This window comes from Zonotrichia albicollis, chromosome 8, assembly GCF_047830755.1.
Source record: "Zonotrichia albicollis isolate bZonAlb1 chromosome 8, bZonAlb1.hap1, whole genome shotgun sequence".
NCBI lineage: Eukaryota > Metazoa > Chordata > Aves > Passeriformes > Passerellidae > Zonotrichia > Zonotrichia albicollis.
Window position 1 is genome coordinate 19,911,228 of NC_133826.1, and position 27,908 is coordinate 19,939,135.

The following is a 27,908-nucleotide window of genomic DNA, read 5'->3' on the forward strand; positions in this document are numbered from 1 at the left end:
AAGGCCTTGCTTCTTGTATGGAGAGGTGTGGGAAGCACCCGTCCTATGGACAGGTTCCAAGCAAGTTTTCTCCATGGCTGGCTCCAGCACAGCCCAGGGCAGTGACAGAGCTCGGGTGTCCCTGAGTGCTCCGCTGCTCTGACACGGCAAGTGCTCCAGCAGGGCGGGCACTGCGCCTCTGTGGGACACACAGCCCGCGGCCATAGCGACACAGGCAGGCACGGCTTGTGCCGGCCAGCAAACAGCTAATTCAGTAGATGGGTTATTTCACTCTCTTGGGATCACAGCCTGTATGCTCCAGAACAAGGCAGGCTTGGGAGCCGCCTGTGTGGCTGCTGTGGTAGGTGACAGCAATCCGTCCATCCTCCCTATTCACGCTCATTATCCCCTCACAAGTTGTAATTATGGCGGTGGTTCCCGTGGCCAGGCACGCCTCAGTACCTCACTGTTCACGGGAGGGAGGCAGGGACAAGTCTCTGCAACTAAAGGCTGAGGAGAGGGCATTTTGACAGCAACACATCTTAGGACTTAGTGTGAGGGCAAGCTCCTAAGCGTTAAAGTGTTGAAGGGTGAGGGGAGCGACACCGCGGGCGGCCCCTGTCGGGCTCTGCCGGGAGCGGCCGCTCCCCCCTCCGCGCGCGCTTCCCGCCACCTCCGCGGTGTCGCCAGTCTCGCGAGACCTGAAGCGGCCGCCCCGCCCCGGTTCTCGCGCGATTTGCGCCGCTGGTCCCTGCGCGGTGATGGCGGCGCCGGGCGCTGAGGAGCTGCGGGCGGGCGGCCCGGGACCCGCGGGCGGCCCGGGACCCGCGGGCGGCCCGGGGCTGGGCGCCGTCCCGCCGCACCCCGGAGTCCCGCCGCACCCCGGCGTGTCGCGGCGGCGCGGGCGGACGCTGCTGGTGCGGCACCTGCCCGCCGAGCTGACGGCGGCGGAGAAGGAGGATCTGCTGCAGCACTTCGGGGCCGTGTCTGTGCGGGTGCTGTCGGACCACGGGCGGCTGGTGAGGGCCGGGGTGGGCCGCGCGGAGCCTGGAGCTGCCGGGGAGTCCCCGGGGCGGACGGGACAGCGAGGGGGACCGCGGGCGGCTCCGGGCTCCGTCCCGCCCGCCGCAAGCGCCGTGCCCGCGGCTTTGGCCTCTGGTGCTGCCGGCGAGGCTGAGCCGTGCCTCGGGGCCCTTGGCGCGGGCAGGGATGCAGGCTCACGGCTCTCCTGAAATCTCTGCTTTGCTTTCTTCTTCCCCCAGATAACGAAAACATTGGTGTATTTGTGATAAGTACTCTTCATAGAGAGCCCTGTTTTTTGCAGAACTGCAGATGGATGTCTGCGTATTTTATCAGTGTCCTGCTTTATAGGATATCAGATATACTGACTTTGTTACAATGATTTTGGGTACGGAGTCATGTAGTGGCAAGATGGGGTAATAAAGTCTGTTAAAAAAAATTAACTTGGAAAGGTGTATTCTGTGAGGATTTGATTTAATTTAGAAAATGAGGGGGGAAGTTAGAAACCATTCAAACGTTCAGAGCACTATAGTTACAACTTTCGTTGCAGGAAGAGCATTACTTTTAGTAAGAGTTACTTTGATGAAAATGTTTTGTGAGGTGCTCAAATGAGTTTTCTGGTTTAGAAGAGAATTAAACCTCTCTAGATGTACTTTTGTGCAGTCTAGAGTGGGTTTTGCTCACTAAAAAATCCCCACTTGTCCTGTATTTGTCAAACTGCTGAGGTCATGTCTTGATTTTGACTGCAGGAGGTACTTTTCCAAAATTCATAAGAAAAAGGGTTTCTAGCCCTTCATGTTTGCCCTGATGGGAATTGGATACCTCCCATCTGGTAACTTTCAAATATGTAAGCTTGGACTAACAAAGTGCTTGTAGCTCAATGTTTTACATGGAATCTCTTACGTTTTTGATTCAAATACATTATAACTTTTTTTTGTTTTCTAGAAACATACTGCTTTTGCCACCTTCCCCAGTGAAAATGCAGCTGCAAAGGTTTGTATTGAGTTTGTTATTGAATGTTTTAGCAAAGCACTGAATTGCCAGTTCTCTAAGTGGTTTACACATCATTTGGTACTTAGGGCTAGGAAAAATCAAAGCAGCAGAATGTAGTATGAGAGTTCTGTTTCAGCACAGATTTGCTTGCAGGACTTGATAAAATTCTTGATTACTTCTGTGTTTCCTAGAGTCTTAGGAAAGGTGGATTGAAAGGGGTTTGTGGAAGTTACCTGATCCAGCCTGGCAAAGTTAGAGAAGCTGAGACTGATGAGGGCACTGTTTAGGATGTGTGTGCATTTATATACAAACTATAAACCAAGCAGAGTTTCCTTGTCTCCTGTGTAATTGTGTTTGCCATAAAAATGAGCCCTAGGGATTCTCTCAAACCAAGTCTGCCTTGAATGCCCAACTTTGATAAGAAAACTTCTGTAAGAATAGGAGATATGTATGACAAAAAGGTTATGCTAATAATGCTTTTTAAAGACTAGTCTGGTTAAAAAGCCAGTGCCAGAACTTCTCCCTTATACCTTGGGTTTGGGGTTTTTTTTGCATTGCTTCTATTTCTTTTAGGCCACACTTTATAGGACTAAAAAAGGGAAAGACTGTGTGAGGTGAACAGTGGTGAATTGGGTGCCAGTTGTTAGCAGCCTACTGGGCTCTGGACTTGAGCAATGCTGGATCTTCCTAGAGCCACTGTTAAAAGCTTGATTTTAGAATCCCTAGCTGCTACTGACAGAGTTTAGCATGTTTGTACTTCAGAAGCAAAAGGCTGGTTCTTTGAAATTCCAACAGTTTAGCAGGCTGTGTGAAAAGTCTTTGTTAGGCTGCTGCTGTGTTCAGGTGACCAAGCTGTGCAGTGGTTCTTGCTGTGCCTGGTCCCTTTCCTTCCTGCCAGCAGGAAATGCTGCTAAAAGCAGGGCTGGGAATACACAAACAGTGCAGAGCTCTCGTGTCCACGGTAGCACAGGCTTAGCTTAAAGCACTTGGGCCTGCATCCTATGGCCAGTGTACTACTCAAAGGAAAAACAGTTATGCTTTAAAACAATTCTCATGTTTGTCCTGTTCCCTTTCTCTTCTCCTCTGTAATTACTTGAAGGCTTTATCAAGACTGCATCAGCTGAAACTTTTGGGTCACACCTTAGTTGTTGAATTTGCAAAGGAGCAAGAGAGTGCCCAGGTACTTAGCCAGCCTTCTGCCTCAGACAAGTGCAAAAGGTATGTGCAGAGTACTTTCCTTGTTATCTTTGTGGTCCGGGAAAGGATTCTGGATTCATGATACTTAGGTAATACTTGTAACTCAAAGGATAAACTGTAACCACTTGGAAGTCCTAACTGGTTCCCATCTATAGGACAGTGACTGTGTCATTTGCACCTGTGAAATGTGCAAATAAGTGATAATGCTTATTATTATTGCTATGTGACAATGCTTAATTAAAAATACTGTAGTAGAGTTTTCAGGTTATTTATCCCACTTCCTGAATATGAACAAATCAATAATTTAATACCTTTGAATTTATGTTCTCTGAAGAGAGTGCATGATAAATAATTTCATTTCTTTTCCTTTGAGTGGATTTAAGTCAGGAGTGTTTGAATATAGGGAATCTTACTTAAATCTGCATAAGTATTTATTTTAGAAGACTGTCACTACTGTAATTATCCTCATGTATTGATTATGAAGAATTGGTAACAGCTGTAGTAATGCAATTGGTAAAAGATGTTAAAAACACCTAATTTATTTTTTATATTTATTAATAGATTATGTATATTTTATATATTACGTAAGGCATACCTAATTTTTGCACTGTTGTAATTAAGACTAAATTAATTTTCAGTTTAGAAGAACCAGTGAAAGAAGAAGAGAAGATTGAACCAAACTGTGTTAAAATAGAGAATGGAATTGCACCTAACCATGGGTTAGTGTCGGGGTTCTATTTATCTTAATTAATTTATTCTGTTGCAGATTATTTTGCAATGTGTTACATAATGTTGAACAAGATGCTCAGAACAATAACTCTTATGCTGGTGTTCCTCAGGCATGTAGGAGTTGTCATAAAGATGGAGTTTCAGTTCCTCAAGTTTAGAGTCCTCACATCTGCATAGTGACTGGTGCTTTGAGCTTGTGGATTGCAGAACAGCCTTCTAGCACTGCACCTTGCTTTCTTGGGGGGTTGGAGGGCTGAGGTTCCCCCAGTGTTAACAGCAGAATATCACTGACTTCTTTTTCCTGATGTTTCTTCCTTCTCCACCTCCCGTTTTCATTTTAGCATACCGGAAGTAGTAATTTTTTTGAAGCTAATGCAGCCCTTTGAGCATTGAGTTTCTGATACTTGTACAGGCTGCTGTTCTGTGCTTTTGGGTTGGACATGTTGATTGTTTCTGTTAGCTTTAGGCTTCTGCATGGCTTGACACTTTCAGTATTTCCAAGCCCAGTAAATCTGTCATGCACTGGGGACTACTCCATGATGTTAAAGGCATTCTAAGTGGCCCAAAACTGTTCTAGGGGAAATAAAAATATTTCAGTGTTACTTCAGATGTAATCAATAGTTAAGCCTCTAGTAACCACTGTTAAGTGGCAGTACTGTAAGGTGTCTTATTTTCAATCTTTTTTTTCCTCAGCCTCACCTTTCCCATCAATTCTTGCCTCAAATATTTGTATCCACCACCTTCAAGTGCAATTCTAGCAAATATAGCAAATGCCTTGGCAAGTGTGCCCAAATTTTATGTCCAGGTAAGTAAAAAATGGGGGAAAAAAGTATAAAATTAAAGGCATTTAATTTTTCCTCTTTTAATTATGCACAGAAGTAATTATTTTTGTCATCATAAATACTAACTTGGATTTTCTGTGATAGTGTTAACCAATCTTAGTTTTTTACTGTGCTGAGGTAATGAGATTTTATTAACCTGAGATAGATTGAGACTGAGGTCTTAACTGGATATGCACTTCCTAATTACATGTGACTTGAGTACCTGGAATTTCATTCTGAGAGGATGCTGTGTGTTTTTTATTAGCCTTGGGGTGTTGCTTATATTGACTATTAGTGTTGGATCTCAAGTGCAAGTTTTACATTGTTCATGAACATTAAAACTGTGCTGATTTTCACCTGCCGGGAGTGACTGGCTGTTTTACCTAGCAAGGAACTGTTATCACTTACTTATTCAAAGGAAACCTACTTATTTTGACTCATTTCAGGTACTCCATCTGATGAATAAAATGAATCTTCCTCCACCTTTTGGGCCAATCACTGCTCGCCCTCCCATGGTAACATTTGAAATATGTTTTCAGTACTGTAGGAATGATTCACAATTTAAAATGTTAGTAGCATAGTAGGAGATCTAAATTTCTAGAGAATTGCAAATCCTGCTGCATTTGGCTGGGTACATGTTGGTCTTCCAAAGCAATTCTTTGGATTATACTTAGAACAAAGAAATACTCATCTATGGTAGCAGCACTGGAGTGTTTCAAACTGTTGCTTCACTGTTGAAACTGAGATGGCTTTGGAGCCTAAGCCTTCACCCATATGCTTGGACTGTGTTCTTCTCAGGACAGTCCTTGAAGCTGAGTGCAAAATGAAAATCCAAGGCCATGGTTGCTGTATTTTTTTTCCTCATCTCAACTTAAAAGAATTAAACCATTCACTGTTATGCTTCAGAAAGCAGATTTTTTTGCTTGTGGAAAGTTTTTCATTAGTAATGTAGTTTACCAAAATGCTATCTAGGTCCCTGTAAGCATACTTGGAGGGAATACTTGTTAAATTATCATTAATTGCTTTGACTGTTGTTATTAAGAAAACAAGACCTGTTTATGTTTTGTCCTTCAAGAAGTTTAATTTTTTGCAACTTCTTCCCCATAATTAGTATGAAGAGTATTTGCCAGTGCCTGTGCCACCTCCCCCAATCCCACCTCTGCCTCCTGAAGAGCCTCCTTTGCCTGAAGAGGAAGAAGGACTGTCTAGTGGGGATGAATCAGAATATGAAAGTGATAATGATGAGGAAAAGGAGAGGTATGCATTTTACAGTCATGTGCAAGGTTTTGGGCTGCTGAAAGGGGTGGTTTTACTGTTCCAGCTTTGAGTTCAGCAAGTGGTAATGTTTGTGGTGTATAGATGTAGCATCTTGTAGAGAGTGTGTAGCAATCTTTCCAGATGCTCAGAGAAACTCCAGAGTGCAGAAGGTCAGTGCAGGTTTAAATGCAGTAAGAAAAGGAGAGTGGCCTATTGGTTTCATTTGTTGCCATGTCCAAAAAACCTAACTAAACAAAAACTCAGCTTGAAGAGTGCAGATGTAGGGAAGCAGAAATTAGATTATTTTCTGAAGTCTTCATTGTTCCACATCTTTCTAAATTGAATCCTCAGCCTGAATTCTATGTGCACACCAACTTCCAGAACATTCTTTGTACATCAGCGGGTATGCTAGGATGGATAATATTTGTGCTGAGGATTCTCTTGCAATTTTGTGACTGAATTACATCATAGCTGTATTTTTTTTAATTTTTAAACTAACTCTGAATTAAAAAGCAGCTTTTTTCCTTTGCTGTCTAAACTGAGAAGTAAATCAGAAAGTCCCTATGCTGTATTTGGAAAAAGCTACCCCTGCTGAGTGTTAGAAAATCAGGTTCAGCCTGGGCCATCACACCTTCAGTGTCCCAGTAAGGAGCATGCTGGGGAAGAAAGGGCATCACTGACATGTTAGGATTTTGGTCAGTCCTTAAGTGCTCTGTGTATATTGATTTGCTGTTACAACTTCAGTTTTAAGGTAGTTAGTTTTATAATTTTATTCTGAAAAGTTCTATATCAAGGGCTTTAAGGAAAGGGGAAGGGTTTTTAAAATTAGTACTTTCAATAAACTGTAAACCTCTTTGTTTTATTTTTGTTTGATTTTGGTTTCCTTTTTGTTTGGAATAGAATGACAAAGTTGATGGAATTAGCAACCCTTCAGCCTAAAAGACCAATAAACACAAAGAAGCGTGGTGTTAGAAAAAAGCAAAGAATTAAGGACATGTTGAATGTTCCTGTGTGTACTTCCCACAGGTTTGTGGTTTTTGCCCTTATCCTATTGGTTTTATTGTCCTAAAAATCAGATTTTCTTCTAGTTTGAACTAAAGTCTGCTTAACGACTTTAAAGTGTGCCTGATTCAAGCTCTGTTTCTCTTCCTGTCAAACTAATAGAAATTCCTTATCCTAAAAGGATAACTAGTTTCACATTACCGCTGTGATGAAAGCAACTTGGATTTATTGCTTGGGCTGCTTCTTAAAACAAAGAATTAAAAGTATGACACTGGAAGAATAGAAACTAGCTTTAAAATGAGTTTGGGTCTTAGAACTGCAGTTCTGTGCCACAGTAGACAGCAGTGCAGTATTTCTGTGTTGTGATGAATGATTGTGAATGCATTTTTACTAATGGCTGCCTGCTTCCTCCAAATGATTTGCTACATTTTCTTTAAGTGTCATGTATTTTATATACTAGCTGAGGGCAGCAGCAAGGCCACTTATTTTTCATGCTGAAGTTACTGATGAAGGTTTTAATAAATGCCTGTGTGTATTGTACCGTGGTACATGATGGTTGGCTTTGCTCCCACTGCCAGACATACCTTCCGTGTCTGCAGTGTTTTAATCACCTGAAACTGTTGGGTGAAATGTATGAAATGGAGAACATGTTTTTGTAGCAAACAGCAGCATGAAATCTAACTGGAAGAAATCTTGTGTTTGAGCATGCATTCATCAGTGTCTGAGTCTTTAATTAATGTGTTGATGTTGTTTTAAACAGTAACTCGCACCCTACACTGTCACCTTCAGATGTCTTTGAGCAGCTGCAGCATGTAGGTCACAAAAAAATAGAGTTTCATATTAGTACTGAGATCCCAGCTGTTCTTCAGACAAACCAAGAAAAAGAAGAAAAAAAAGGTAAGAGAGTTTGTACCTCAAATGTGTTTAATGTTCAAGTCATGTGGCTTCAGTATATAAAGGGTGCTGAAATTTACACCAGGAAATTCTTTTCCCTTTCTGTATTGGAGCTTTCAACACCAAGTTGCATCATATTTGTATTTGCTGTTTTTCCCATGTTACAATCTTTGGAAAGGATCCAGAGGATTTTAAAGGACTCTCCTATGTGCTCTGTGGTTTATGGTGAATTGCAGTGTCTTTTAAATGATAGGATGCAAATGTTACAAATTTTCAGTATTTTATGGTGTAAATTAATATATCAGGCTAGTTTCAGATTTTCCTTTTCCAGCTCTTAGAGAGCAGCATCTGAGTGACTGCCAACCCTTTTTCTCTGATGCACTGATTATCTGCCATAAAAATGCTGGGTGGGCACTGATAACAATGAGGTGTGATGGCTTTTTAGAGAGTTATGGTCAATCTGTAGTTCTTGGTACTTTACAGTAATATCCAGTTTCTTTAAGGGAAAATAGTGAAATGGACACAGAACTGAACAGCAAGGCAAGGTTTATGCTAACTGATGTGTGCCATGGCCTTTATTTTCAACTGCATGGGGTTTTATAGGACTGTACAGAGCAGGTGCTTTTGTCAAGCAGGGTTTAAGACTCTTTTTTAAGGGTGTGTTCAAATTGCCTTGCAAAGTCTGCTCTATTTTAATGTTGCTGGAAGGAGTGTGGTTTTCTTGCTCTTGGTGTGAATACAGGTACAAACCACTTATGTGATTTGTTGAAATTTCAGACCTTTATGCAGCCACGGAAGAAATCAATAACACAGGCTTTGGAAGGATTTTCCCAGCTCCTAGCTCAAATGATAAAATGGAAACTGAAGAGGAGGATGATGAAATACCATCAGAATTTATTTCTAGAAAGGATCTAGAAAAAAACAGACTTTCTAGAGAAGGTATAACTATGAGAATAGATTATCTAGTAACAGCTGTTTGATTTGTTGCAACAAATAGCTTATTTAAGTGTTTGTTTTTTTATAGTGAATTATTTTATACTGAGCAAATGTGCAAAAGTAGATGAACTGAAGTATGGTTCCTTTTTTTTTGTCTTCAAGAAATGGAAAAATATTCTGTTTTCAAAAACTATGAGCCAGGTGATCCAAATTGCAGGATATATGTGAAGAATTTAGCTAAACAAGTTCAAGAAAAGGTAAGTAAACATGCAAATTAAATATCTATCAAAAGGGCTTTTTCTGAGCATTCATCTTACACCTACACTTTCATTTCAGGATCTTAAGTTCATTTTTGGAAGATATGTTGACTTCCAGTCAGAGGTAGAACGCAATATGTGAGTTCATTTCATACTTAGTTAGAATTAAGCCTTTTATATTAACTCCTATGTCACTTCTGAAAACTGGGATTTTAAAAATAGCCATATTTACATTTTCTGTGTTTCTGCATTAACAAAAATGTGTTAGACCTAAAAATCTTCATTTATGAAGATTAAGAAATGAAATTATTTTATGATGAGTGACTGAAGACCCTATTATTTTGCCTTTATGTTTTTATTCCCAGATTTGCTTTTCTTGGCTGTGTGACACAGAATGAACTGTGTAGGTGATTGTGTGTATCTGATCACTTTGCATATGTCCTGTTTAATAGTACTGAGCATAAATTTGCCATCCTGCAGTTTAATATTACCTTTTAGTAAATGGTTTCCCCAAGCAAAATGGTCTCCAAGGACATCACATTTCTTTGCAGGCTTTGCTTCTGTTTCTGTTCTTTCTCCCACCTGGAGCATGAGAATTGTGCATTTGTACTGTGAAATCTGCAAGGTTTGTTAAACATGAGTAATTCCCAGTTCTGCTCTGTGCCCCTAGGTTTGATATCCGTGTGATGAAAGAGGGCCGGATGAAGGGACAGGCTTTCATTGGACTGCCCAATGAGAAGGCAGCTGCTAAGGCACTAAAAGAAGTTAATGGCTATGTCTTATTTGAAAAACCCATGGTGGTTGTATCCTTTTCTTCAAGCATTTACGTTATATTCTTTGTCGTCTGTGCCAGTCTCTGCCAAGGTTTGTCGTCACAGTGTTCTGCAAAATAAAAAATGCCTTAAGAAAACCAGTCAGCATAACACAGTGCACTATTTATGGTGGCTGAAAAAAACAGGAGGCAACTCTTGTGAAATAGGACAGTAAAAGTGATTTAAGAACAGAATTCACTGGTCTTACATCTTTGATCCTGCAAAGACAATACAGAAGATAATTTGGCTTGCATGGCCACTGTATTTAAATTAAATACAAGGTTTTTGACTTGGTTAGGTGTATGTTTACAGAATCATGATCATAAGAAATGCTCCTGTAAGAGTAAGTGGTTCTAGATGGGTTTTTCAGCTGGAACTGTCTCCTTTTGATTGCATAGTACTGTTTTTTTGTGTGAATGTCCTTTCTTATTTTTCACTCAAACATTTCATAGTTTATTTCAGTTTCTTTATACTCACATTTACCCCAGCATCTGCTGCTTTTACTGTTTTTCCTGATACATCAAAGTTAAGAATTAACATGCTGGGTTGGAAGTTTGTAAATATCAAACATTTATCCTTGATTACATCTAACCCATTCCCAGTTAGTCCTCCTTATAGTCTCTCTAATAACTCCTGTACTGTGTATCAGTGAGGTCCTAATCTTAGACTAATAGACACTGTTATAATACTTCATACTGTATTGATTCACAGATAAAGGTCACTTTCTAGACTAATTTGCAGGAGTAATCTTTTTGGTCTTTCTTAATTGACTTCTACTTACCAGACACTTGTAGTCCTTAATAGAATCTCAGCAATTTGCTCGTTCAGCTAGACCAAAACAGGATGCCAATGAAGGGAAAAGAAAAAAGTAAAACCCTGCACAAGGTATGGACTCTGCCTGAAAGTGAAAACAAAGGATTGGGCTGGGGTTTTTGTTAGTGTTTGTTTGGTTTTATTTACTCTCTCTTTAACAGCTTATTTAGGAAAATTAATGATGGAGAGGAAATGTTCCATACCAATTTATTTTCTTAAATGTGTGCTTATATTGGAAAAACAGGGTGCAAGGTATATATTGGTGTAAGTTTATAACTTTCCTTTTTCCTGTGTTAGAAATCTCAGGGGGCAATATTTTTCTAATCCTGATATTGTAGGACACTTGTCAGTTCCTTAATTTGCAAAGATAACGAGAATAATTTTGTGGAATTGGACCACTTATCTTTTAGTAATCTCCCAGGGTTTTACTGTTGAAAAGTGTTGCCTCTTACCTCCTTCCTTTCTATCCCTGCTGCTGTAATGGGATTCTGAAGAGCTGGTTCTAACAAACTTCTGCTGGCTGTAAAGAATCTTTTTTAACTTCAGAAAATGAGTTTTTAGTGCTGTTACAGTAACCTTTAAACTTGTCTGAATTAGTGAATTGCATTGATAAAGGCTTCCTTTGTTGTGGAATATGTAGCTCCTGATTTTTGGCATTTTTTAAATGTAATGAGAAAGTACCTTCTAGCAGGAAGTTGCTATTTAACTTTTTATTTCTTATAATGTAGCTTTACTTCACTGCTCCCTACTCTGGGTATTTCATTTATGTGAGAGTAAGTCAAGCCAAATCAGCTCTAATTTACCTGAGTGGTTTCATGGCCTGCAAACATCTGCATAGTGAACTCAAAAATGACCATGTGAAGTAACTGGTGCAAGAATAAAAAGCATTTATTTCTCAGTCTGCACCCTCTGATACATGACTTAGCTCCAATTTAAAGGGCACTGACCTTAATTTCTGGTTACAGTTGAGATCACTTTGGTTATGCCTCTGCTTAAAACAAAATTAATTGAAATCTTACCCTGAGTGCTTAGGAAACATTCCTTAACAACGGATGGTGTGTTTTTAATCTGGAGCTTGATCCTTGTTACTCAGGGTGTGAACATTTGCTTTGATTTTTACAAATTGGCTGTAAAGCCCACAGTGTGGTTATTGTGATGGTAGTATTTCTGTTTTTAACAGCTACTCTAATTGTAGGTTCTTCATTCCATCCATTGTCTAAGGATTTTTAAACTCAGATTTAGGCTTGTTTTTCTCTCTCTGGTCTTACTTCCTATTTTGTGTTATTGTTTGTAGTTTGCAAAGTCTGTATTTTGTCAGATTAAAGATCACTCTGTAGTGGTCATTGAAAACAGCCTTGGCTAAAGTGTTCTATTAGGATCATGTATTTATGAGACTATTTCAGTCTTGTTTGTCAGTCCTTTCTTGTTAGAAAAAACTTTCTATTTATCTAATAAGATTACTAAGGTTTCTTATATTAAAAAAAAAAATTGAAGCATTTTAGCTATTGGAGAAAACCGGATAGATGAAGTCAGCACTTTTATTCTTTTAGGAATTCCCTTTTTTTCCAACTCATTTTGTACATTAATTCTGAATTCATTAAACAGGCTAAATACTTGAATTGCATAAAGAAAATAACAAAGTGCTTATTTGTTGTTATTCTGATGGTCAACTCAGAAGCTTTTTCTAGAGAGAGCAAACCATTCTGAGGCAAGATTTAATTGTGCACCTGAAAATCTTCCATGAGTTACCATCTTACAAGTGTCCCTGGTGTGTCCATGGGCAGAACTTCTCTTACCCTGACTGTTCATACGTTTTAATCATATCGTTGTGCCAAGGAGTTACACAGGTTTCTAAGGATCCATGAGGTTTAATTAAAAAGACTTGTTGCATTTCCCAAGTAATGATTAAGCTGACCCCTATTTCTGCATGATCGTTTTTCTGTTCCTGCTGGAATATTCGGATGAATGCTGATTTATGAAGTAAAATCCCGTGATAAAAACTTGAGTCTGCTTGAGTCTAGGGTTGTTTTTCTGTTGTTGGGTAGGTTTTGTTGGGTTTTTTTGTTTTATTTTGGGTTTTTTTAGTTGTTTTTTTTTTTTCTACAAAGGCTTTATCCTTTTTTTTTGACAAAACAATACATCTGGTTTATAAAATATTGCAGAACTTGCTGGCTGAAATGTCTCTTTATTGACGGACTGGCAAAAAGTTCACCTAAAGTGACTTTTTCCTGTAGCTAAAATACAACTGTTTGGGAGAAAAGTTATGTGGAAGAAACTGATGTTGAGATGTCTCCAGCTTCTTCATAAGGAAAAAGTGGTTTGAAAGCTGGCATTAAAGGGAAACATGATTGGGTTTTGGATCTGATGGAAATAAAGTGAGTCTGTAAAATGGCAAAGACTTGAAGGAGATGGAAGAATCTGCTGGTCCTAATAGTTCAAGTTATCAAAAAAAAAAGTTTTCTTTTGAATATGAAGTTTAGTGTTGATGGATTCATCAGTCCTCATTAAGTCTCACAAGGGGTTAGAATTGTTTTTTATCAAAGAGGCATATTTGCTTTTTTTTGGTAGGTAGCATAAAGTTATGTGTGTGCAATACTGAGAATCAAGTAAAATTAAACCACATTCTGCTGTTCTTCTTTAGAAACATTCCTGCGTAAATACTGCAATAATACTGTCATGCAGAGTGTATCCTTTCTTGTTGTATCCTTTTTTGTGCAATGTTTCCTGTAGCACTCAACTGCATCTTAGGTTTCCATAACAGAGTAGGTGTGGGGAGGAGTTAACACATTTTAAGCTTGAGCTAATCTAATAATTTTAAAAAGCACATTTTTTCAGTGGGGGGGAAAGAAACCAAAGAGTTGTCTGTGGTTGTGTGAATAGACACAATGAAGGTTCTTAGTCTTAAAAGGTGGCCTTCACCTTCTTCCTCAGGTACCCTAGTAAGTAATTTGTGGTCCTGTTCCTTAGTGTAGCAGTTCTAGCTCATACCAGCTGATCTGTGTGAAGCTGTGCTGAGCTCACACTGACCAAGCCACCTTGTTTTACTTTAAAAACCTATTAATATAATAATATGTTGGCTAAAATAGATTGTAGAGCAGTTTTAATATTAAGGGGTTGACCAGTATTTTAGGTCATTTGATGATTACTGTTGTCCTGATACATGAGAAGCAATCTGGAGTTGATTTAGTTAATACATTCCTTACTTTCTCTTTTTAGAATAAAGAAGAAAATTAACAATATCTGGCATTTAAGTATTTGGAGCTGGACTAATAATCAACTATTAATCACTGCTACCTTTTTGTTGGTTGTTTGGGGTTTTTTTACATTGTTGTCTGCACTGAGGTAGTGTTGTTGCTGGTGACCTACATGTTTCCTATGGGTTTCATACTACATCACTGTTTAACATTCTATAATATAAAATTAATACAGTCTGCATTTATTAAGATGTATTTTTCACAGACATTAAGCACTTTTAAAACACTAAGCATCTTTCAATTTAGTTGTCAAAAGCCAGTATAACACTGCTGTTTTTTGGTAGTTCTTACTTTTAACATGCCTTTGTGATGTTCCAGGTCCCTTTTGTGTTCCTTCTCTTTCAAGTGTTTCTGAGCTGGGGAAGAAGCAGTGTGATCATGAGGACTCTTGAACTGTGCGTAGTTGCATTTCTAAAGTATTTAAGGCAGAGAATAAATTTTCCTGTCTTAAGGATTCCACATATCTTTAAATATCACAAGACTCACTACATCATAAATGTATGTTAGATTGCTTGTGAAATCTAATAAATTATTTTCCTTCTCTTCATTTTGCTGCCTTCTCTTTGTTTTGACTTTTGTTCTTGGGGTTTTGGGCAGGACAGGTCTTCTTGTCTTGGGAGACCAAGCAGGATGAATGCATGGGCTTGAATTTGTATTGTGAAACTGGGCACTGCTCTTCCTCAGTAATTACCTTGATTGTTCATCTGCAACTTGAGAACTGTCACTGGTGAGGCTGAAGTCATTAAAACCAGAGTAGCAGTTAAAGCTGATATAGATGTGGTCCTTACCCTGTTGAGGGTGATAACAATAGTCACATAGGATTTGCTACATACTGGGCTGGTTAGTTGAAGTGTCAAAAACCATGTGGGAAATAGTGCAATGACATTTAATTTGAAAGATATTCTAGTCCATTGCACTTAAAGGAAAAGTTAGTCCATAAATGACTAAATCATAGCTGATGGTGTGGGAGCTGGTGCAGAAGATTTGTCATTACTCCTGCTGCCAACAGTCTAAATCACTAGTATTGGTGGCGGGACCGAAGTAAATCTATCTTTGCTATTTTTTCCAATAGGAGCTGGCTTAACAGATTCCTTTGAAGTGCTTTTACTGGAATTATTCTTATTTTACGCTTCCCATGGGCACTGTGTTGTTCGTTTAATCCTGGAGGGCTTTTTCAACTTAAATGCTTCTGTGGTTCTACAGTAGTATGTCCTGTGATCCATGTTGAGCTACAGGACCAAAGGCCCACAAGTGGCGCCGAAGTAGGCCAACAGCAAAAGGTGGTGCTGTGCTCAAGGACAATAATACTCTATAAGAAAGTGCGGAGAGTTCTGAGAGCCATGCCCGGTCCGCGTTGTGCCTGGGACGGGCGGGACAGGCTCGCCGTGCCCGCGCGGTGGCGCGGCCCGGCGGAAGGGGCGGGGCGGCCGCAGCGGGCACGGACCGGGATCCGCGGGATCTGCGCCGCACGGGCGGCCCGGCCGGGAGCCTCCGAGGGGCGGGCACGGACCGGGATCCGCGGGATCTGCGCCGCATGGGCAGCCCGGCCAGGAGCTTCGGAGGGGCGGCCCCTGCGAGTTTGCTTCGCCTGCCGGAAACTCGGGGCTGCCTGGGGGTTCTGTGGGGAGCCGCCGGAAGGGACAGGGCCACTGCTGTGCTGCCCTGTGACAGCCTTTGGCAGCTGCAGCCGCCGCAGCTCGGCGTGCCGCAGGTCCGGACGCGGCCCAGGTGTGTTGGATGGCGGCACCGCTCAGGCCGTGCCCAGCACAGACAGGGTGACCCGAGTCCCGGGCTGGCCGGGACAGCGGTGGGGCTGCGCAGAGACGCTCCAGCTTCTCTGCAGTGCAGTCAGTGTTGCGCTCTTCCACATGGCTTCTTAGTTTTTCCGAGTTTCGAAATTATTTTGAAGCTAGAGCCATCAGAGTGCCGTGAGGATTTCAACATCTACATTCTCTTATTATTGCTTGTACTGAAGGCAGAGCAGCCATAAACCTGTTTCAGAGAAAGGAAAATCTACATTGAATCTTTAAGCACTAGACTTTGGAGCTGGTTGGGTCAAGATACATTATTCTTACTATTTTGTGTCATTTACTGCTGTGCATATTTACTGCTGTAAGTAAAACTTGCCAATCTAATAAATGGCTTTCCTCATCAGAGAAGATGGAATTTTCTTAGCTCATTTTCTCTTAATGTATGTTCTTCCTATCAGGGCCAGAAAGCATTCCTTCATGAAAATGGAAGCACGCAGAACAACTGCTTGTGGTTGAAACTTAATCTGTATACTTTACTTAAGATCTACTAGTAAATAATTGTATTAAAGCTATTTTGTTCACAAGCAGAAAAGCCAGCTAAATATACCAAATGCTTAATTCTAAACAACACTACCTGCTTCTGAAGAGCAGTGACAGCTGATAGTAGTAGGCTCTGGAAGGCTGGTTCTACATTTTATAAACTATATTTTGTGCCTAAATTTGCTCCAAAGAGGGCTCCACTACCTGAGAGATACAGATCATCCTTTCCTTGAAGCAGAAATGAGGGCAGTTTTGTAGAAATCATGTAAAATTTTGTATCTATGTCTGGCGAAGTGTATCACAGCAAGTTAGAGTTTTCAGCAGTGCATTCCCAAGTGTGTATTAAATCAGGAAAAGCACGGGTTTCCTTTGTGTAGCAAACCTGAGGGCGCCTGTGTTCACGTTTAAACCTTCACTGAGGTGTTTGGTTTCCCTTGTGACAGGAATCTCTCTTTGCTCTGTCACTGTAAGATAACTTTTTAAAATAATAGATACTTACAGGAAAGTAACAAGATTCTGTATTTTGTTTTAAGGGAAGTATTAGTTCAGCCATTTGTTTGCAGTTCTTGTAGGACTTCTTTGTATCTCGGACTCTCTAAATCAACTTCTGAACCGGAAGAGTGCAGTATAAGGCTCTCAGTAGAGTAATGTAAACCTTGATAGTTGTTTAGTTTCTGGTTTGTTGCATGTTGTATCTCTCTAGGTGAGAAAAAGGAGAGGCAATTTTGATATAAGGATCATTATCTTTGTTTATCCCTAAGTAAATACAAATAGGATATGAGTTGGGAAATGCAGTTCCTAGCGTAGCTCATCAGAAGGAAATGTAGCTTCAAGCCTCTGGAAAGCTCCTGCAGAACTCTGTACTTGAGCACTCAGAAGGAGAATTCTTGGTTATGGAGCTTCACAGCACTTCTAAAATCTGCATGTCATTGCCCACGTTCTTAAAAGGAGAATATCTCCACACAAATCCTGCAGGTGTGCAAAGATAAGACATTTAGCATTTCTGGGTTTCACTATAATTAATGATTTCTGTGTCTGAGAGATCTTCCATATTTCAGGCTGTTGTTTGAATGAGAGATGTCATGCATATCATGAATGACAGACTCACATATGTTAAACCTCCAAAATATCTGGGGTTTCATAACAAATCATGGTAAGAAATATGCTGCCTCTGCAAGGTCTTATCCAAATATGTTCAAGTTGTAGCAACACCATTTGGAAAAAAAAAAAAGATGTCTCTTAATGATAAATAGGAATGTAAAATAACATACATTAAAATTATAAATAAAATGTCAATTTCAGTCTATATAAGTATTCCTTTACCCTTTGGGGTAGTTTTTGGCTTTATACTAATAAAACCACAACTTTTGCATTCTGGAGGCAGCCTGCATTAGGCAACATCTGAACGTTAGGTGCATGAAAACAAAGTTACTATTAGTATGGGAATTTGATATAGTTTAGATAAGATCCAGTTCTCATACAAAATAACAGGTAAATAAATATGGTGCCAGAGATGGGTGTTTACCTTTAAACTTGTGTTTTCTAATGTGTACTTACCCTCTTACAGGAACATTGGCAGTTAGTAAGAAGAGCCCAGCTGATCACAGAGCACTGGATGGGGATCTATTTTCTGCTGTTAGTTGTAGGGCTTTGTTGGGGGCAGTACAACCCCAACACTGTCCCAAAGAGAACCTCTATTGTGCATCTCTTTGAATGGCGCTGGCAGGACATTGCTGAGGAGTGCGAACGCTACTTAGCTCCTAATGGATTTGGAGGAGTTCAGGTATGTCTGCTCCTATCAGTGGGTAGTGAAATTGCTGCACAGATGATAATTTGTTTTTCACAGAAAATGTTCAATTCGTCAAAGGACAGGTACTGAACAAGAAAAATAGAAATTGGCAGTGGAAGTAGTAAATGCTGACAAATATATTCTTCAGCTATCTTTGAGTAAGCATGAATTTATTTCATTGCTCCAAAGTGCATGTTTTGCAGTCTGTGCTATTACATTTAGGTGAATTAGAATTGCACATCACTTGGTAATTTTTTTTTTTTTTTTTACTGCTGTGAAGAGTAACCTAAGTTTATCTGCTTGATATTTTTTAAATCAAGGAAAGCTCTTAAGAGTTAGATGAATGTAAAATGAAACTATGACTGAACAAAGGGCTTCCAAAGCGAACAAAAAAGTGCTGAAGGCGTTAAATAATTAAGTACAAAAGGCTGCTGATTGTGTTCACCCAAGCTGGCAGGTATCTCTCTGTGTATCACAGTAAGTCACTAAGAGACCCTTCTTTGCAGGAGCCTGGTGTGAGCGGGCAGGAGTGCACTGAACACAGGTTCTGGTGAAGGTGTCCCTGTGTGAGTCAGTTCTGTCTGAACAACAGAGACGTGTTACTGTGGAACCAGAACTGCCACTTGGGTGGGGTAGCATGACAGGAGAGCAGTCACTTATTAAAGTATTCCTGTTTGCCTGTCAGATTGCTCAGGAAAAATTGGTGCAAAGGCTGCCTGTCTCTTGTAGCCCAAGAGATTGCAAGCTGTCTTGAGTGAGAACTCTCTCATCATTTTCAAATAATCATCTTGTCTTTGCAACCTTTTTTCCAGGCACACAGACCAGATGGAATTAAAACAGATTTCTCATACCCTGGCCCGTGCCTATTTATCATGTTAATTCATTCTGTGGCAGGGTCTCAGAAGTTTTTTTCAGATGATGACTTGCTGAGCTGGTCAGGAAGGTGTGGCGGCTAAGAGGCTGAAGGGGTTTTTCTGAGAAATGGTTGGATCAGGTTGTTGTACCCAGAGGCTTGAAGGTAGCAGCAAAAGCTTATTGCCTAAAAATTATCCTGAAAAGTCTGTAAAAGGAAGAGGTGTAACTCACCTGGAAACATACAAGAATTAGGTCAAGCATGCGTTCATCCAAAGCATTACAAAAATGGGAAGTTGGATCAGTTTTAAAGGCAGGATGTTATGTCAGTTGTTATGCAGTCACTTCCTTCCTCTGCTGACCTAATTCTTCAATTTCAGATGCTTCTTTTTGAAGCTTGAAGTCACAAAGAAAATTAGGCCTCTCTGTTCATGGGCCTAATTTTATACTGGCTTTCTGAGGCCAGGCCTCAGTCTTTTGTTTCCAGCCTCCTACAGTGTAAGCAGAGGATTCTGAGGATCTAAGTGTTCTCTAAAAATGTTCTTTCTCTGAAAATACTGGGCAAATAAATTCACCGTTTTCAGTATCCTGTTACCAAGTGCCATTGTTTTACTGACAGATTTCACCTCCAAATGAAAATGTTATCATTACTGACCCCCAGCAACCATGGTGGGAAAGATACCAGCCTGTCAGCTACAAGCTGTGCACAAGGTCTGGAAATGAAACTGAATTTAGAGACATGGTGACCCGGTGCAACAATGTTGGAGTAAGTACTTTTAAAAACCTCCTGATGTTTACAATGCAAGGATATAGCCAATTAGTGATTCTACCATTTAAAAAAATGGATGTAGTGTTACTTGCCTGTCTGCTGAGCTGCATGTTTTATCACCCTTGTTGTATGCTAATAAAAAAAATGGAATAAAATATTGGCTGAAGCAAGCAAGCAGAAGCAGGAGGATAGGGCAGGAGGTATGGTAGAGAGAACATTAATTAGTGGTGCTGTGGGAAGTAGCATTTTCAAATTGTTACATGGATACTGTTCTCTAGGTGCACATTTATGTGGATGCAGTAATCAACCATATGTGTGGAGCCAATGCTGGGGCTGGTGACCATGCCACTTGTGGAAGCTATTTCAATGCAAAGACTGAAGATTTCCCAGCTGTGCCCTATTCTGGCTGGGACTTTAATGATCATAAATGTAAATCTAGAAGTGGAAACATTGAGGATTATCATGATATATCTCAGGTAAACCTACAGCTGTGGTTTTCTTGTGCATCTGTTCCTGTGCTGTGATTTCTTTGCTCTCATTTACAGTGAGACATTTTTTAAAAGAAATTTTTAAAAGCCTTATGAAAAGCCATCCAAATTAATAACAGAGGTTAGTGTTGTTATTAAGAACACCACTTCTTAAGGGGATAGCTGTACTTGAGTCAGTGGCCCAATTTCAGATTCAGACAATGTGTTTAGGTAATTAATAAAGACAATTTAAAGCTCATAAAATCTATTTAGTGCTAAAAAAGGTAAAGTTATTATTTGCCTTTTATTGTAATTTGGAAGTTTTCCATGGTCTCAATTTCAGAAGAGAGGGGTAAACTCAATTTCTTATTGCAGCTTCTGTGTAGATGACTTTGCAAAGTAAAGAAATGCACAGGGAACAAAGGCTACTGAAGGTTTTACTTGGCATTGTAATATAGGCCAAGAACATTCAAAAGGTGTGTAAAACAGTACCTGAAGTTTATTAGGTGAGAAGGGTTTGATTTCAGGTGCGGGACTGCCGCCTGGTCAGCCTGCTGGACCTGGCCCTGGACAGGGAGCACGTGCGCTCCAGGGTTGCCGCATACCTGAACCGGCTCATCGGCCTGGGCGTCGCGGGCTTCCGCATCGACGCTGCCAAGCACATGTGGCCTGCCGACGTCAAGGCCATTTTAGACAAGCTGGAAGATCTAAATACTCAATGGTTTCCTGCAGGAACTAAACCTTTCATTTACCAAGAGGTAATATTTATTTTTTTTTAATATTACTTCACAAACTTCTTGAAGGCCTGGGTACAGACTCAGTCACACATGGCAATGCTTTGCATGGGCTGAGCTCAAGCAGATTTGCAGAAATCATGCTCAATTCCATCCTCAATTATAATCTACAAATATGTAATCTGTCCATAAATGGTAATTGATGTGCAAAATGCCCCACTTGTTTTGGACCTACTGGAATTAGGTAACCTGGAAATTTTATTGAGAGAATTTTTATTGAGGTGAAATTTACTGCATTGTAGTTAAAATTTTTAAACCAAAAATTCTATTGGTTTAAAAAAAGATACCATTTCCTGAATTTTAAATCCTGGATAATAAATTGCAACAGAAGACATAAGTATTGATTATGGGCTGAAAGTTTATTTTCCAATGGTATAACAAGTATTGTTTGATATTCTGAATTTGTGTTTTACATTTGAATGAAGAATTGAACAAGCAGGTGAGTGTTGGTTTCAGTCAGCAGAAGATAAACTTGCTGCACATATTTTATTAAATTAATATCTTGCCTGCAAAGTCTAGGCAAAGTGAAACATTCTTTAGCTCCATAGTGAAAGGATGCAGCCCAACTGCTGGAAGCAGAGGCGTTGGTGACCATACTGAATATAAAGGAAGTACAGCCCAAGCCTTAATCATGGGTAAGTGATCAGCTGGAGTAAGGAGATACAGGATAGAGATGAAAACAAGGTTCACAAGCTGGGCTGAGCTAAAAGGAGAAAATAGCCTTACATATGATTTTGCAAGAAAGCCAAATAACCAATAGCAAACTTGACACAATAATTAGCTCATGTACCGTCTCCTTCCTTAAAGCAGTGTCTAAATCAGTGTATTTGTTTGGGTTTTGAGAAGAAAGACATGTTCTATCTTGCTTGTACCAGGTGATTGACTTGGGTGGAGAGCCCATCAAAGGCAGTGAGTACTTTGGAAATGGCCGAGTGACAGAATTCAAGTACGGTGCCAAACTGGGGACAGTGATCCGCAAGTGGAATGGAGAAAAGATGGCCTACTTAAAGTAAGGAGGGAGGTGCTGCAACTTATCCAGGATTCATTGGATACACCAATTGACAGGGTAGCTTCAAGTCTGTGTTTTTGTTTAGGAACTGGGGAGAAGGCTGGGGCTTTGTGCCTTCTGACAGAGCCCTGGTCTTTGTGGACAATCACGACAACCAGAGAGGACACAGGGCTGGTGGAGCTTCTATTCTGACCTTCTGGGATGCCAGGTGAGGGATTGCTCTTGTGTGAGTGATGCTTCTTGCTTTTGCTTGTTTGCCTGTGTGTTCTCTGGCAGGTACCACGTCTCATTCCTTGTTTGTCCACCAAACAGGCTCTATAAAATGGCAGTTGGTTTCATGCTTGCCCATCCGTATGGCGTCACACGTGTGATGTCAAGTTTTCGCTGGCCAAGATATTTTCAAAATGGAAAGGTGAGCTGTAATTAATTAAATAATTAATTTAAATTAATTTAATTAAAATAGTGCTGAAGATTCATCCATGGGGATTAAGGGTGAGAGCAGGGCCAGAGAAGTAGTTCACTGCATTTCAGGTTGTTGAGAGATTTCCCTGTCCCGGGCTGGATGTAGGTGGTGGAACTTTGATGCTCCCTCTAGCTTTGTTCACCACAAGGACTCTCTGCATTGTGAGTCAGAAGATATGAATCTTCTTTTTTTTTTAAATTAAAAAAACCCCTTCTTTTTAATGACAGGACGTCAATGACTGGTATGGGCCCCCAAGTAACGCAGATGGCTCCACAAAGACCGTTACAATCAATCCAGACACGACCTGTGGCAACGACTGGGTTTGTGAACATCGCTGGCGTCAGATCAGGTAGGGCACTGGGGAGAAACAAGAAGTAAAAGCAGTTGCTTTTGCTTCCTGCTCCATGTGGCTTTAGAGGTGTTGCAGGTGCAGTGGCAGACATGGCTTGTGTTTTCAGGAACATGGTCGTCTTCCGTAACGTGGTGGATGGTGAGCCTTTCTCCAACTGGTGGGACAATGGCAGCAATCAAGTGGCTTTTGGCCGTGGTAATAAAGGCTTCATCATCTTCAACAATGATGATTGGTGAGTAAGAGGGAAATAAATTATAATTTATTATGATTATAAGAAAATTATTATGTGGTAAATATGTATTTTAAAAATCTAGTTACTAGTGAAACCTTTTAAGGTGTTGCTGACTTGAATAGATATTTCTAATGGATTATTATAGACAGTTGCTGACAATTTGATCATGGCATTTTCCATAGGCACTCTTTGCAGTTTAGACCTTGTAGTGTGGTATTTCTATTTCCCAGTTCTGAAGCTGGCTGTGTCACTGGGCCTGGTCAACCTGCAAAGTCTAAATTTATAGAAGTGAGGGAACTGGTAAACTCAGGAATATGTTCTAAATGTGACAGTTTTAAAAACTGTATTGGAACTGTTTATGCGAGAATGAGTTGACAAGAGAACAGGTGTGTGCCAGGGCTGCAATAAGTAGCTGTAGCTTGTGGTGATGAGCAATTTGAATCATGTAGTTATTGAATAGATTCTGTGGTGTCCAGCAAAGTGCTGGGGGGTAATTCCAGAATTACTTAACATCTGAGGTTTCCAGTATGATTTGAAGAGCATTTTAGAGTCCTCATAATGCTTACTGCACTTTATTCTTTTCCAAAGGTCCTTGAATGTATCTCTGCAAACCGGTCTGCCTGCTGGCACTTACTGTGATGTCATTTCTGGGCAAAAGGAAGATGACTTGTGTACAGCAGTTGAAGTTCACGTTGCTGCTGATGGCATGGCTAATTTCCTAATTGGGAATGAAGACCAAGACCCATTCATTGCCATTCATGTTGATGCTAAATTGTAACCAGCTGTGTTGTGCATGTGCTCTTCCTTCTCCTCTGTATCTTTGTTAACAGCAAACAGATGTGCAGAATGCCCTGGCTCTCAGGACTGCATGAACCGAGACAGAGCAAAGTGTGTCAGCTGTAAAACTGATGAAATAGTGAGCAGAGGTGGGAACTGGTGGTGCCGTGCACATCTGGGAGTGATGCTATACATCTGCGTGCATTTGTAAGTGTACTTTATTCAGTTAAGGTACTAATAAAAAATGGAAGGAGAAGATTGACATCATTAAATTTAAAATCATGGTGTTCTGTGCAGAAGTAGAAATGCAGTTGTCTTTAGGGGCAAGCAGGGTTGCTATAATTGACAGGATATCCAAAAACCAAGAGAAGACCCCTTTGTGCTGAAACATGGCACAATTCAAATTGATTTTCTATTCTTTGTATTCTCTTGGAGTATTGTTTTATTGTTAGTATTACTCAAGTTTATTCACGGAGGATTGTCGCTAAGACAGTGATCTTTTAAGTCAGTTCCAAATGAAGACCTGAAATCATTTCATGAAGAAAAGTCAAAGATCTTTCTTTTTAGAAGGAGGAAATTGTAGGAGATACAAGAAAGGACTTGGAAAACAGTTTCAAATTCAGTTATATGTCAGGCAGCTCATCTGCACTATCATTTGCATTTGATTTTGGGTTTTGTTCCTTGAATCTGATGAATCATTGATCACTTAAAATGAGGTGAAACAGTTCATAGTAGGGACTGGGCAATAACACCAGAGAAACATTAGATATGAGAACATGTCCCCTCCTATTTGCCAGTGGGATTCACCTGGTGAAGACCCCATACCTCTTGTGTGATAAATCTGTTAGTGATTAAATATTGACCTGGTTTTTGGTAGCCAGAGTACCATGGAGGTGCTCCTGTGAGAAGCTACTGGAAGCTTCCACTATTTCCAGCAGAGCCAGTCCCTGATGGCTCTGAAGATGGTCAGTCATGCTGCTGTCCAAAACCAGGCCAACGAGAGAGGTTGGTTATGCCTCTGTGCTAACATATTTAAGAAGAAAATCAAAGCAAAGTCACACATTTTTTCTTCTAGTCAGAAAAGAGGGGGAGGTGAGAACAGACCTTGGACACACCAAGGTCAATGCAGAAGGAGGGGGAGGAGGTGCTCCAGGTGCCAGAGCTAAGATTCCTCTGCAGGCCTCATGGTGATGACCATGGTGAGGCAGCTGTGCCCATGGGGATCCAGGGGATGCAGAGATCCACTCACAGCCCATGGGGGACGTGCCCACGCTGGAGCAAGTGCATGCCTGGAGGAGGCTGGGATCCAGTGGAAGACCCTGTGGAGAGAGGGGGCCCCTGCTTCCAGGCTGAAGCAGCCTGTCTGGAGGACTGCACCCTGTGGGAAGAGAGACCCAGATGCAGCAGTTTGGGAGGCTGTGTGCCCATGAGAAGGCCTCAGGCTGCAGCAGGTGAGGTTTGGCTGCTGCAATTGAGAGCGGACTCATGCCAGGGCAGTTCATGGAGAAATGTCTCCTGTGGGAGTGACCCCATAACCTCACAGGGGGAGGACTCCTCTCCCTGAGCAGCAGAAGAGAATCTTGGTGATGAACTGACCAAAACCCCCATGCCCTGTCTCCCTGCACTGTCAGTGGGAAGGAGGAGTGCTGGAATGAAACAGTGTTTTAAGGGCTTATTTTACTTTTCATTATCCCCCTCTGATTCTGTTTGTAATAAAATCACTTTGCAACCTTAAGTTGAACCCATTTTGCCCTTAAATGTTTTCTTCCAGTCCTTATCTCACTCACGAGCCCTTTGTCAATTTTTTTCCCTCTCCACTGCCATGATGTGGCAGGGGTGAACAAGCAGCTCTCATTGGTGCCTGGTGTTGGGCCAGTATAAAACCATGACAGTTCCTCATACCCTGGTCTGAACTCAGTCTAATTCTGAGAGCAAGACACCTCTGAATGCTGGCAAACTCATTCATTCTCGTAATGCTGTTAGATTTCCAGTCATCTTTCAATCGGCTCCCACCCCTTTTACCTTCAGAGGGCCTGTGTGTTATGTTTTGGTGCAGGGATTGAGAGACACAGACCATGCTATGCAAGCAAAAATATTTATTGCAATAGTTCACCAGTATTTATAGGTCTCTAAGTTCCATACAAAATATTCCACTCGGACCCCTTTGCTGGTGACAGAGTGATAACTGAGAAGATTGTGTTACTCAGGGAACAGGGGCAATGTCCTTGTTACTTTCTTTGGCCAGAGCAGTCAGAGTGACCAGACAGGATGCCTTAACTCTTGTCCTTGCCTCTTATCCTTGGGAGTTTATCTCACTCAGGGCTAAGAGGATGGTGGCACTACCCAGTTCAGCTTCTGCAGCTGTCTGATTTTCCACATCTCCCTTTTTGTTTTTTATGTAAAGGGTTTGTGTACCCTGATGTTAAAACAGTTTGCACCTATAAGGCTATTAAGAATATTACCGGTTATCTGCTGGATACATGGAATACAGATCACAATAAAAAAAAAACTTATGAAATACAATCATGTCACTGACAGAGAGACTCATATAGGAGAACAAAAGGATAATGTCGAATTGGGAAGTGGAAACAAATGGCTACTGTTCTAAAGTTCATGTGGTTGGAGGTCAGGGGTTGTGCTGTTTAGGCAGGAGGAATGTTAACATTATTGAAACTGAATTGATCTTAATAGCACTTAACAGAGCTTAAAATAACAGACCTTAAATTGAATAACTTAAATTTAACTTTGTTTAAGCTTAGCAACACATAAACTTGACAGAAATTAATTTGAACAAAAATTAATCCTAACAAAAATTAACTTAATGGTACTTAACCTTAACAGCATCTTAATTTGGCAGAACTTAAGTGCAACAGAACTTCAAATTTACAGAAGGTAAACCTAACATCACTTAAATTCAACAGAACTGAATTTTCCCATTACTTAAACTGTACCATATTGAAACACAAAAGATTTGAAAATTATTATCACTTAAATTTAAAAAGAATAATTTTGATTTTATTATTACAAAAAAGTTACTGGAAATCTGTCATACAACAGTTAAACATCAAGGAGCAGCACACAGGTAAACAACTCTTCTGTGACCAAAATAGCAGCAATGTGGATTTACTGGAGGGATTAAACTGCTGCAGATCAAATGCAAGGTTATAGGACTTAGTTAACGACTGTCAGTGAATCATCTCTCTAGTAAACTATCCTGTTAAAAATCACAGCTCCCTGAAAATACAAGGTTAATTTTAACAGATGTATTTCAGTGCATCCTGCAGGCACTGTAACAGCGGTGTGCCATAGCTTCAGAACTTCGTGCAGGAGGGCTTGGTGCTGAGTGCAGGGGCTGATGGGCGGCTCTCAGCAGGCACTGACCGGGACCCGCGGGCCGGCGCTGCTGCTCAGGGATGGGAACAGGCGGGAGAGCTCTGACAAGCCCGGGGGTTTTCAAGCCCAGGGGGTAATACCAACCATGGGGCCGACCGTGGGCAGGGGGAGCTCCGAGGGGGCTGCACCACTGCCAGCAACACCTTGCACCAAGTTGAGATCGGTCCCTTCTTTGGATCCGTTCTGTGGATTTGTTCTCAGGATCTGTGTCTTGGATCCGTGCCCAGGATCGTTATCAGTATCTTTCTTAGTACTCCTGTTGCAACTACTTACAAGAGTTTTTTAATTGCAAGGTCTCTTTCATTTAGGAAAGTCTAACCCATAATGACAGTGGCTCCAATATTGAGAAATTCCTGTAATATTTGTTAGTTGCACTGACACTACTGGTACATCTCCCCAGTACTCACAATTCCATGATTTTTTGTCCAACAAACACCACTGATCGTTTAATCAGCTGTGCCAGCATCTTGCTTTCCATTGGATTGTGACTTGCAAAGAAAGATCCATGTCTCATGGATCATAGGCAAAGGGGGATGTTAAAAGCTCTTCTGCAGAGTCCTTGCATGTTGCTGAGGGGGAACCGGGTGACAGTTCTTTCCCAGCACTCTCCTGAGCTTAAAGAGTTTCTAAAAAAGCTCTCTAGAGAGGTGCAAAATCAGCTGCAATCTTATCACCTCTCATTGCCCCCTTTCATCCCACAGTTCTACTGGGAAAGCCATGCTGGCCTTTAACCCTTTAACATGTGATTCTGCCCAG

At 40.9% G+C, this 27,908-nt stretch overlaps 3 protein-coding genes across 9 annotated transcripts in view; all 3 read left to right on the forward strand.

The window, feature by feature from the left end:
• LOC141729855 (pancreatic alpha-amylase) overlaps positions 1-27,908 on the forward strand; it is a 54,349-nt gene that overhangs the window by 20,576 nt on the left and 5,865 nt on the right. The window contains exons 1-2 of one of the 4 annotated variants that reach the window (XM_074546196.1): positions 23,837-23,966; positions 24,939-25,210. The exons of 1 other annotated variant lie outside the window; for it this stretch is intronic. The gene's annotated coding sequence lies outside the window, so the exon portion shown is untranslated. Of the gene's footprint in view, positions 1-23,825; positions 23,967-24,938; positions 25,211-27,908 lie in introns of those variants that run through there. 2 more of the 4 variants (XM_074546194.1, XM_074546195.1) reach the window with 2 other exon arrangements.
• Positions 714-14,511, forward strand: RNPC3 (RNA binding region (RNP1, RRM) containing 3). 4 transcript variants are annotated; one of them, XM_074546187.1, is made up of 15 exons: positions 714-998; positions 1,945-1,992; positions 3,092-3,210; positions 3,828-3,908; positions 4,612-4,723; positions 5,186-5,254; positions 5,851-5,996; positions 6,897-7,022; positions 7,759-7,895; positions 8,670-8,831; positions 8,991-9,085; positions 9,165-9,223; positions 9,756-9,888; positions 10,710-10,782; positions 13,352-14,511. In XM_074546187.1, exons 1-14 carry the CDS (start codon positions 741-743, stop codon positions 10,767-10,769), a joined length of 1,605 nt encoding a protein of 534 aa, XP_074402288.1. In that variant the 5' UTR covers positions 714-740; the 3' UTR covers positions 10,770-10,782; positions 13,352-14,511. The 4 variants fall into 4 exon arrangements, with proteins under 4 accessions (XP_074402288.1, XP_074402289.1, XP_074402287.1 ...); XM_074546188.1 differs by having other exon boundaries at positions 14,283-14,511; XM_074546186.1 differs by having other exon boundaries at positions 10,710-14,511.
• Positions 14,668-23,989, forward strand: LOC102073581 (pancreatic alpha-amylase). The gene is made up of 11 exons (XM_005487103.4): positions 14,668-15,692; positions 17,823-18,038; positions 19,516-19,662; positions 19,944-20,141; positions 20,660-20,890; positions 21,802-21,935; positions 22,021-22,143; positions 22,248-22,347; positions 22,626-22,747; positions 22,857-22,982; positions 23,571-23,989. Exons 2-11 carry the CDS (start codon positions 17,871-17,873, stop codon positions 23,758-23,760), a joined length of 1,539 nt encoding a protein of 512 aa, XP_005487160.2. The 5' UTR covers positions 14,668-15,692; positions 17,823-17,870; the 3' UTR covers positions 23,761-23,989.